At 42.7% G+C, this 12,271-nt stretch overlaps 1 protein-coding gene across 1 annotated transcript in view; it reads right to left on the bottom strand.

Annotated features, from left to right (window-relative positions):
* The window catches only part of SLC25A13 (solute carrier family 25 member 13), a 396,949-nt gene that overhangs the window by 172,337 nt on the left and 212,341 nt on the right, over positions 1–12,271 (bottom strand). Inside the window, exon 12 of the mRNA XM_053714082.1 lies at positions 7,301–7,353. Coding sequence (XP_053570057.1) covers positions 7,301–7,353 — 53 coding nt within the window. The remainder of the gene's footprint in view (positions 1–7,300; positions 7,354–12,271) is intronic.

A 12,271-nucleotide genomic window follows, 5' to 3' on the forward strand; every position in this document is an offset into this window, starting at 1 on the left:
CCACACCAAATAATTTGTTTGATTGTAGATGATATCAGAAAGAAACTGAATAATATCAAGGCGACTGGAACTCCAGATGGAGTACGCCAAGGTTTCTAATGCAATCTATTGCAAGTACGTCCCCCCCTGAGCATGGTACCATAGACCAGATGGAAAGCAGATGCTGTGCCAAGTTTAAAGGGACAGTCAAGTCCAAAAAAACTTTTATTTTTCAAATAGGGCATGCAATTTTAAACAACTTTCCAATTTACTTTTATCAACAATTTTGCTTTTTTCTCTTGGTATTCTTAGTTGAAAGCTAGACCTAGGAAGGCTCATATGATAATTTCTAAGCCCTTGAAGACCGCCTCTAATCACATGCTTTGTATTTGCTTTTCACAGCAGGGGAGAGCTAGTTCAGGTAAACCCTATAGATAACATTGTGAGCATGCCCGTGGATTGTGGCAGACACTGCACTAATTGGCTAAAATGCAAGTCAATAGATAATAACTAAAAGTCATGTGATTAGGGGTGGTCAGAAGATGCTTAGATACAAGTTAGTCACAGCAGTAAAAAGTGTATTAATATAACAGTGTTGGTTATGCAAAACTGGGGAATGGGTAATAAAGGGATTATCTATCTTTTTAAACAACAAAAATTCTGGTGTTGACTGTCCCTTTAAGAATAGAAACTAGAGCTTAGCAGGAAAGCTTTAGATCGGTAAGTCTGATATCAGTGGTAGCCATTATAAAGGCTTGTATTCAACAGTATATATTAATAAAAACAAAATAAATGAGTCATAATCAGCAATATTTGTTCACTGAAGGACTGGTTATATTTGTTAAAGGGACATGAAACCCAACATTTTTATTTTTCACGATTCAAAGAGAGCATGTGATTAAATAAACTTTCCAATTTACTTATTTTATCCAATCTGCTTCATTCTCATGGTATCCTTTTTGAAGGAGCAGCTATGCACTACTGGGAGCTATCTGAAGACAGCAAAAAATCAGTAATGCATTGCTGCTCATGAGCCTAATTAGAGATGCTTTTCAACTAAGGATACCAAGAGAATGACGCAATTTAGAGAATAGAAGGAAATTAGAAAGTGGTTTAAAGTCACATGCTCTATCTGAATCATAAAATAAATGTTTTTGGTTTCATGTCCCTTTAATGGTGTCTGATCAGATAATACAATTCAATTTATTTAAAATTATTCTGTGTGAAAAACAGAATTTATGTTTACCTGATAAATTTCTTTCTCCAACGGTGTGTCCGGTCCACGGCGTCATCCTTACTTGTGGGATATTCTCTTCCCCAACAGGAAATGGCAAAGAGCCCAGCAAAGCTGGTCACATGATCCCTCCTAGGCTCCGCCTACCCCAGTCATTCGACCGACGTTAAGGAGGAATATTTGCATAGGAGAAACCATATGGTACCGTGGTGACTGTAGTTAAAGAAAATAAAATATCAGACCTGATTAAAAAAACCAGGGCGGGCCGTGGACCGGACACACCGTTGGAGAAAGAAATTTATCAGGTAAACATAAATTCTGTTTTCTCCAACATAGGTGTGTCCGGTCCACGGCGTCATCCTTACTTGTGGGAACCAATACCAAAGCTTTAGGACACGGATGAAGGGAGGGAGCAAATCAGGTCACCTAAATGGAAGGCACCACGGCTTGCAAAACCTTTCTCCCAAAAATAGCCTCAGAAGAAGCAAAAGTATCAAACTTGTAAAATTTGGTAAAAGTGTGCAGTGAAGACCAAGTCGCTGCCCTACATATCTGATCAACAGAAGCCTCGTTCTTGAAGGCCCATGTGGAAGCCACAGCCCTAGTGGAATGAGCTGTGATTCTTTCGGGAGGCTGCCGTCCGGCAGTCTCGTAAGCCAATCTGATGATGCTTTTAATCCAAAAAGAGAGAGAGGTAGAAGTTGCTTTTTGACCTCTCCTTTTACCTGAATAAACAACAAACAAGGAAGATGTTTGTCTAAAATCCTTTGTAGCATCTAAATAGAATTTTAGAGCGCGAACAACATCCAAATTGTGCAACAAACGTTCCTTCTTTGAAACTGGTTTTGGACACAGAGAAGGTACGATAATCTCCTGGTTAATGTTTTTGTTAGAAACAACTTTTGGAAGAAAACCAGGTTTAGTACGTAAAACCACCTTATCTGCATGGAACACCAGATAAGGAGGAGAACACTGCAGAGCAGATAATTCTGAGACTCTTCTAGCAGAAGAAATCGCAACTAAAAACAAAACTTTCCAAGATAATAACTTAATATCAACGGAATGTAAGGGTTCAAACGGAACCCCCTGAAGAACTGAAAGAACTAAATTGAGACTCCAAGGAGGAGTCAAAGGTTTGTAAACAGGCTTGATTCTAACCAGAGCCTGAACAAAGGCTTGAACATCTGGCACAGCTGCCAGCTTTTTGTGAAGTAATACCGACAAGGCAGAAATCTGTCCCTTCAGGGAACTTGCAGATAATCCTTTTTCCAATCCTTCTTGAAGGAAGGATAGAATCCTAGGAATCTTAACCTTGTCCCAAGGGAATCCTTTAGATTCACACCAACAGATATATTTTTTCCAAATTTTGTGGTAAATCTTTCTAGTCACAGGCTTTCTGGCCTGAACAAGAGTATCGATCACAGAATCTGAGAATCCTCGCTTCGATAAAATCAAGCGTTCAATCTCCAAGCAGTCAGCTGGAGTGAAACCAGATTCGGATGTTCGAACGGACCCTGAACAAGAAGGTCTTGTCTCAAAGGTAGCTTCCAAGGTGGAGCCGATGACATATTCACCAGATCTGCATACCAAGTCCTGCGTGGCCACGCAGGAGCTATCAAGATCACCGACGCCCTCTCCTGCTTGATCCTGGCTATCAGCCTGGGGATGAGAGGAAATGGCGGGAACACATAAGCTAGTTTGAAGGTCCAAGGTGCTACTAGTGCATCCACTAGAGCCGCCTTGGGATCCCTGGATCTGGCCCCGTAGCAAGGAACTTTGAAGTTCTGACGAGAGGCCATCAGATCCATGTCTGGAATGCCCCACAGGTGAGTGACTTGGGCAAAGATTTCCGGATGGAGTTCCCACTCCCCCGGATGCAATGTCTGACGACTCAGAAAATCCGCTTCCCAATTTTCCACTCCTGGGATGTGGATAGCAGACAGGTGGCAGGAGTGAGACTCCGCCCAAAGAATAATTTTGGTTACTTCTTCCATCGCTAGGGAACTCCTTGTTCCCCCCTGATGGTTGATGTACGCAACAGTCGTCATGTTGTCTGATTGAAACCGTATGAACCTGGTCCTCGCAAGCTGGGGCCAGGCCTGGAGCGCATTGAATATCGCTCTCAGTTCCAGAATATTTATCGGTAGAAGAGATTCTTCCCGAGACCAAAGACCCTGAGCTTTCAGGGATCCCCAGACCGCGCCCCAGCCTATCAGACTGGCGTCGGTCGTGACAATGACCCACTCTGGTCTGTGGAACATCATCCCTTGAGACAGATTGTCCAGGGACAGCCACCAACGGAGTGAGTCTCTGGTCCTCTGATTTACTTGTATCTTCGGAGACAAGTCTGTATAGTCCCCATTCCACTGACTGAGCATGCACAGTTGTAATGGTCTTAGATGAATGCGCGCAAAAGGAACTATGTCCATCGCCGCCACCATCAACCCGATCACTTCCATGCACTGAGCTATGGAAGGAAGAGGAACGGAATGAAGTATCCGACAAGAGTCCAGAAGCTTTGTTTTTCTGGCCTCTGTTAGAAAGATCCTCATTTCTAAGGAGTCTATAATTGTTCCCAAGAAGGGAACCCTTGTTGACGGGGATAGAGAACTCTTTTCCACGTTCACTTTCCAGCCGTGAGATCTGAGAAAGGCCAGGACAATGTCCGTGTGAGCCTTTGCTTGAGGAAGGGACGACGCTTGAATCAGAATGTCGTCCAGGTAAGGTACTACTGCAATGCCCCTTGGTCTTAGCACCGCTAGAAGGGACCCTAGTACCTTTGTGAAAATCCTTGGAGCAGTGGCTAATCCGAAAGGAAGCGCCACGAACTGGTAATGTTTGTCCAGGAATGCAAACCTTAGGAACCGATGATGTTCCTTGTGGATAGGAATATGTAGATACGCATCCTTTAAATCCACCGTGGTCATAAATTGACCTTCCTGGATGGAAGGAAGGATAGTTCGAATGGTTTCCATCTTGAACGATGGGACCTTGAGAAATTTGTTTAAGATCTTGAGATCTAGGATTGGTCTGAACGTTCCCTCTTTTTTGGGAACTATGAACAGATTGGAGTAGAACCCCATCCCTTGTTCTCTTAATGGAACAGGATGAATTACTCCCATTTTTAACAGGTCTTCTACACAATGTAAGAACGCCTGTCTTTTTATGTGGTCTGAAGACAACTGCGACTTGTGGAACCTCCCCCTTGGGGGAAGTCCCTTGAATTCCAGAAGATAACCCTGGGAGACTATTTCTAGCGCCCAAGGATCCAGAACATCTCTTGCCCAAGCCTGAGCGAAGAGAGAGAGTCTGCCCCCCACCAGATCCGGTCCCGGATCGGGGGCCAATATTTCATGCTGTCTTGGTAGCAGTGGCAGGTTTTTTGGCCTGCTTTCCCTTGTTCCAGCCTTGCATTGGTCTCCAAGCTGGCTTGGCCTGAGAAGTATTACCCTCTTGCTTAGAGGACGTAGCACCTTGGGCTGGTCCGCTTTTACGAAAGGGACGAAAATTAGGTCTATTTTTTGCCTTGAAGGGCCGATCCTGAGGAAGGGCGTGGCCCTTACCCCCAGTGATATCAGAGATAATCTCTTTCAAGTCAGGACCAAACAGCGTTTTCCCCTTGAAAGGAATGTTTAGTAGCTTGTTCTTGGAAGACGCATCAGCCGACCAAGATTTCAACCAAAGCGCTCTGCGCGCCACAATAGCAAACCCAGAGTTCTTAGCCGCTAACTTAGCCAATTGCAAAGAGGCGTCTAGAGTGAAAGAATTAGCCAATTTGAGAGCATTGATTCTGTCCATAATCTCCTCATAAGGAGGAGAGTCACTATCGAGCACCTTAAGCAGTTCATCAAACCAGAAATATGCGGCTGTAGTGACAGGGACAATGCATGAAATGGGTTGTAGAAGGTAACCCTGCTGAACAAACATCTTTTTAAGCAAACCTTCTAATTTTTTATCCATAGGATCTTTGAAAGCACAACTATCCTCTATGGGAATAGTGGTGCGTTTGTTTAAAGTAGAAACCGCTCCCTCGACCTTGGGGACTGACTGCCATAAGTCCTTTCTGGGGTCGACCATAGGAAACAATTTTTTAAATATGGGGGGAGGGACGAAAGGAATACCGGGCCTTTCCCATTCTTTATTAACAATGTCCGCCACCCGCTTGGGTATAGGAAAAGCTTCTGGGAGCCCCGGCACCTCTAGGAACTTGTCCATTTTACATAGTTTCTCTGGGATGACTAAATTTTCACAATCATCCAGAGTGGATAATACCTCCTTAAGCAAAATGCGGAGATGTTCCAATTTAAATTTAAATGTAATCACATCAGATTCAGCCTGCTGAGAAATGTTCCCTAAATCAGTAATTTCTCCCTCAGACAAAACCTCCCTGGCCCCCTCAGATTGGGTTAGGGGCCCTTCAGAGATATTAATATCAGCGTCGTCATGCTCTTCAGTAACTAAAACAGAGCAGCCACGCTTACGCTGACAAGGGTTCATTTTGGCTAAAATGTTTTTGACAGAATTATCCATTACAGCCGTTAATTGTTGCATAGTAAGGAGTATTGGCGCGCTAGATGTACTAGGGGCCTCCTGAGTGGGCAAGACTCGTGTAGACGAAGGAGGGAATGATGCAGTACCATGCTTACTCCCCTCACTTGAGGAATCATCTTGGGCATCATTGTCATTATCACATAAATCACATTTATTTAAATGAATAGGAATTCTGGCTTCCCCACATTCAGAACACAGTCTATCTGGTAGTTCAGACATGTTAAACAGGCATAAACTTGATCAGAAAGTACAAAAAACGTTTTAAAATAAAACCGTTACTGTCACTTTAAATTTTAAACTGAACACACTTTATTACTGCAATTGCGAAAAAACATGAAGGAATTGTTCAAAATTCACCAAATTTTCACCACAGCGTCTTAAAGCCTTGAAAATATTGCACACCAATTTTGGAAGCTTTAACCCTTAAAATAACGGAACCGGAGCCGTTTTAAGCTTTAAACCCCTTTACAGTCCCTGGTATCTGCTTTGCTGAGACCCAACCAAACCCAAAGGGGAATACGATACCAAATGACGCCTTCAGAAGTCTTTTATAAGTATCAGAGCTCCTCTCACATGCGACTGCATGCCATGCCTCTCAAAAACAAGTGCGCAACACCGGCGCGAAAATGAGACTCTGCCTATGCTTTGGGAAAGCCCCTAAAGAATAAGGTGTCTAAAACAGTGCCTGCCGATATTATTAAATCAAAATACCCAGAATAAATGATTCCTCAAGGCTAAATAAGTGTTAATATCAATCGATTTAGCCCAAAAAAAGTCTACAGTTTAAATAAGCCCTTGTGAAGCCCTTATTTACAATCGTAATAAACATGGCTTACCGGATCCCATAGGGAAAATGACAGCTTCCAGCATTACATCGTCTTGTTAGAATGTGTCATACCTCAAGCAGCAAGAGACTGCAAACTGTTCCCCCAACTGAAGTTAATTGCTCTCAACAGTCCTGTGTGGAACAGCCATGGATTTTAGTTACGGTTGCTAAAATCATTTTCCTCATACAAACAGAATTCTTCATCTCTTTTCTGTTTCTGAGTAAATAGTACGTACCAGCACTATTTGAAAATAACAAACTCTTGATTGAATAATGAAAAACTACAGTTAAACACTAAAAAACTCTAAGCCATCTCCGTGGAGATGTTGCCTGTACAACGGCAAAGAGAATGACTGGGGTAGGCGGAGCCTAGGAGGGATCATGTGACCAGCTTTGCTGGGCTCTTTGCCATTTCCTGTTGGGGAAGAGAATATCCCACAAGTAAGGATGACGCCGTGGACCGGACACACCTATGTTGGAGAAATCAATATTTTATATTAAAGTATAAAATTGTGCAATTTACACTGTTTTATCTCTTCAAGTTTGTGTATCTTTATCATTATGAATAAGAATCTATGTTTCAACAAGACTATTAAACCAATCTATATTAATATATACACTAAAACATAATAAATGTACACATAAAATAAATCTGCAATATTTCCATATAAAACAAATGTTTCAAAATCATTCTTACTCTGTTTACCTACCGTGAGTTTAATGGCTTTTTCTGGAGCTACTCCCAGCAGCTGAGGTAAAAGACCTAAAGGAAACACAAAGTTTAACTCAATGAACAAATGTCAATGTATTAACTAGCTGAACCACTCCATGGCCCTGCAATTTAATAAAGTGCTAGTAGTAGACGTTTATTTTCAAAAATGTATGTCAATCATCTTAATCACTAGGTCTGACATATGAAAAAAGTAGAATTGCTGGAACACTTCTATAAATAATAGTAGGTGAATGTATTGTTCGCTTAAATGATGGGTCATATGCCCCTCTAAATGCAATGATCAGAGTACAAATGGTGATCCCCTGCAAATCTAGGCACCTAGGTTCCTCTGTTTCTACCATGTACCACACAAAGGGAAGTCCCCACATCCGAATAGCCTTAAAGGGACAGAATACTCAAGTGATACAGCATAAGTGTAAAAAGCTGACATGAAAAAAAATCACCTGAACATCTCTAGGTAAAAAGGGAAGATATTTTACCTCAAAATTTCTTCAGCTCACCATAGTAAGTGCTCTGTGAAAAGTTAAGGCTGTGACACACTGCAAGCGATGTGGCGAGAGGCGAAGCAGCTGCTGCAAGCCGTATCACTTCTGAGGTTCAAATATTTAAACTCTGAGCACTCGGCTACACGACCTGACACGGCTGAGCGCGCAGAGATGAAAAGGCAGGACACACTGAGCGTGCACAGCCGCATCATCACGCTGAGCACCACACCGTTCTCAGTGTGTCACAGCCTTTATATTTCAGCTGCTGTCCAACTGCAAGTTGAAAAAGGAAAACAAACAGAAAAATAAAATAGCCAATCAGCAGTGATAAGGTCATGCTTTTCTGTGATCTTACAAGACTTCACTGAAATCTCAAAAGATTTCATAGTAAACTTCCATAAACTGAATAGGAAATAACACGACTGTGTCTGCACATTGCAGATGCACACTCCCTTGCAAGTCCTGGCACTAGCATCTTGATTGGCTGCTTTAAGGCTGTGACACACTGCAAGTGGAGCGGCTGTGCGCGCTCAGTGTGTCCTGCCTTTTCATCTCTAAGCACTCTGCTGCGTCAGGTCGCGTAGCTGAGCGCTCAGAGATGAAATATCTGAACTTCAGAAGCAATGTGACGCAAAGCGAAGCATCTGCTTCGCATCGCGCCACGTCGCTTGCACTGTGTCACAGCCTTTACAGTAGGGTGTGAATACTTAGGAAATGATGAGGTGGTAAAATATTTTCCTTTTTTACAGAGAGATGTTCAGGTGATATTTCCAATTCAGGGATTCTGCATCACTTTCAAGTCTTTCAACATTTGGGTATAATGTACCTTTAAGCCCCTGTTATTAGAGTGTGACATCCTAAGTTGCCTACACAAAACTATGACCTATGTGGGGAACTTATAAAACCATACCGGCTGTGACACACTGCAAGCGGCGCGGCGCGCAGCGTGTAGATGCGGCTGAGCGCGCTCAGTGTGTCCTGTCTTTTCATCTCTCGCGTAGCTGAGCACTCAGATGAAATATCTGAACTTCAGAAGCAAAGCAGCTGCTTCACCTCGCGCCCCGCATCGCTTGCAGTGTGTCACAGCCTTAAAGGCTATGACACACTGCAAGCGATGCGGCGCAAGGCGAAGCAGCTCCTTTGCACCGCATCTGAAGTTCAATTATTTCATCTCTGAGAGCTTAGCTACGCGACCTGACGCAGCAGAATGCTCAGAGATGAAAAGACAGGACACACTGAGCGCGCACAGCCGCATCCACACGCTGCGCACCACTCCGCTTGCAGTGTGTCACAGCCTTAACTGTATTGGAGTGAAATAGCTCGGGAGTAAACATCATAAACAGCATAACCATTATAAACACGTTTGTTATTATGTAGATGCAAAGCCTTTAAAAGGACATAGAGTGTTAATGGGGAAGTGCACTAATCCATAAGAGAACTTATTGCACTATTGCTACACAGAACTGTATGTTAAAGGGACATAAACACGCATTTTATCCTCTTGTGATTCAGATAGAATATACTATGTTAAACGGCTTTCCAATATACCTCTTTTATGTTATTTGCTTCCTCCTTTTGGTATCCTTTGTTGAAAAGAATACATAGGTAGCTCAGGAGCAGCAATGCACTACTGGGAGTTGGTTGCTGATTGGCGACTACACATTTATGCCTAATGTCACTGGCTCATATGATGTGTTCAACTAGCTTCCAGTAGTACACTGCGGCTCCTTCAACAAACAATACCAATAGAATAAAGTCAATTTAATAATAGAAGTAAATTGGAATGTTGTTTAAAATTGTATTCGCTATCTGAATCAGGAAATAAAAAATTTGGAGTTTCAAATCCCTTTAACCCCGGCAAAAAAGGTTTTCCACAATAAAAGCTCTGCTCATCAATGCACAATGAATTATGGGTGGCATGAGTAAGCATCGGCAAAAAACTTACTTTGTTCAGTTGAGGTTTAGCAGTTTATTGCTGATCCAGAGCCCAGTTTAACCCTTCTGTGGGTGTTGAACTATTGCTTGTACAGAACTATATGTTTAATAATAAAATGCTCACATGCATTAGAATTTTGTTTTTATTACTGCAGCTTTACATCCCTTTAAAGAGAGAATGGGCCTGACAGCCAATTAATCAACACCTAGCAGGTTATGTAGCGGTATGATTGGCTGTCATTTCCTTGTGTCGCGCATACAATTTATTGTTTTAAACAAATTTCAACATCTGTTTTTCCTGGAGTGGTTTTCTTTTATTTGAAGTTAAAGCAAAATCTTTTTCCCTAAAACATTTTATTAAAAAACAAGGCTACACTGTAGTGAAGATATTTACATCATTGGCACCGTGGCACTCCGCAATTAGCCTGAGTTACTGCAGACACGAAGCAGGCTTACAGCCACATTTGGCCGACTGACCAATATTTAACTAATCCCAATATTTCAGCGCACATGCTCCATATTTATGTCTTACAGAGTCACATGACTAGGGAGTAATTTAGAGACTTGACACACCCTACTAGTGCTCCCCCCCTTGATACACATGGCAATCATAAAGGGACAAACACTTCTTTTGGGTGTGTGTAGAAATGATGCTTGTCCAATGCTTTCTTGAGACAACCTAAAAGGCATTTTGTAAAAAAACAGAATTTATGTTTACCTGATAAATTACTTTCTCCAACGGTGTGTCCGGTCCACGGCGTCATCCTTACTTGTGGGATATTCTCTTCCCCAACAGGAAATGGCAAAGAGCCCAGCAAAGCTGGTCACATGATCCCTCCTAGGCTCCGCCTACCCCAGTCATTCGACCGACGTTAAGGAGGAATATTTGCATAGGAGAAACCATATGGTACCGTGGTGACTGTAGTTAAAGAAAATAAATTATCAGACCTGATTAAAAAACCAGGGCGGGCCGTGGACCGGACACACCGTTGGAGAAAGTAATTTATCAGGTAAACATAAATTCTGTTTTCTCCAACATAGGTGTGTCCGGTCCACGGCGTCATCCTTACTTGTGGGAACCAATACCAAAGCTTTAGGACACGGATGAAGGGAGGGAGCAAATCAGGTCACCTAAATGGAAGGCACCACGGCTTGCAAAACCTTTCTCCCAAAAATAGCCTCAGAAGAAGCAAAAGTATCAAACTTGTAAAATTTGGTAAAAGTGTGCAGTGAAGACCAAATCGCTGCCCTACATATCTGATCAACAGAAGCCTCGTTCTTGAAGGCCCATGTGGAAGCCACAGCCCTAGTGGAATGAGCTGTGATTCTTTCGGGAGGCTGCCGTCCGGCAGTCTCGTAAGCCAATCTGATGATGCTTTTAATCCAAAAAGAGAGAGAGGTAGAAGTTGCTTTTTGACCTCTCCTTTTACCTGAATAAACAACAAACAAGGAAGATGTTTGTCTAAAATCCTTTGTAGCATCTAAATAGAATTTTAGAGCGCGAACAACATCCAAATTGTGCAACAAACGTTCCTTCTTTGAAACTGGTTTCGGACACAGAGAAGGTACGATAATCTCCTGGTTAATGTTTTTGTTAGAAACAACTTTTGGAAGAAAACCAGGTTTAGTACGTAAAACCACCTTATCTGCATGGAACACCAGATAAGGAGGAGAACACTGCAGAGCAGATAATTCTGAAACTCTTCTAGCAGAAGAAATTGCAACTAAAAACAAAACTTTCCAAGATAATAACTTAATATCAACGGAATGTAAGGGTTCAAACGGAACCCCCTGAAGAACTGAAAGAACTAAATTGAGACTCCAAGGAGGAGTCAAAGGTTTGTAAACAGGCTTGATTCTAACCAGAGCCTGAACAAAGGCTTGAACATCTGGCACAGCTGCCAGCTTTTTGTGAAGTAACACCGACAAGGCAGAAATCTGTCCCTTCAGGGAACTTGCAGATAATCCTTTTTCCAATCCTTCTTGAAGGAAGGATAGAATCCTAGGAATCTTAACCTTGTCCCAAGGGAATCCTTTAGATTCACACCAACAGATATATTTTTTCCAAATTTTGTGGTAAATCTTTCTAGTTACAGGCTTTCTGGCCTGAACAAGAGTATCGATAACAGAATCTGAGAATCCTCGCTTCGATAAGATCAAGCGTTCAATCTCCAAGCAGTCAGCTGGAGTGAAACCAGATTCGGATGTTCGAACGGACCCTGAACAAGAAGGTCTCGTCTCAAAGGTAGCTTCCAAGGTGGAGCCGATGACATATTCACCAGATCTGCATACCAAGTCCTGCGTGGCCACGCAGGAGCTATCAAGATCACCGACGCCCTCTCCTGATTGATCCTGGCTACCAGCCTGGGGATGAGAGGAAATGGCGGGAACACATAAGCTAGTTTGAAGGTCCAAGGTGCTACTAGTGCATCCACTAGAGCCGCCTTGGGATCCCTGGATCTGGCCCCGTAGCAAGGAACTTTGAAGTTCTGACGAGAGGCCATCAGATCCATGTCTGGAATGCCCCA

Source organism: Bombina bombina, chromosome 5 (genome assembly GCF_027579735.1).
Source record: "Bombina bombina isolate aBomBom1 chromosome 5, aBomBom1.pri, whole genome shotgun sequence".
NCBI classification, from domain to species: Eukaryota; Metazoa; Chordata; class Amphibia; order Anura; family Bombinatoridae; genus Bombina; species Bombina bombina.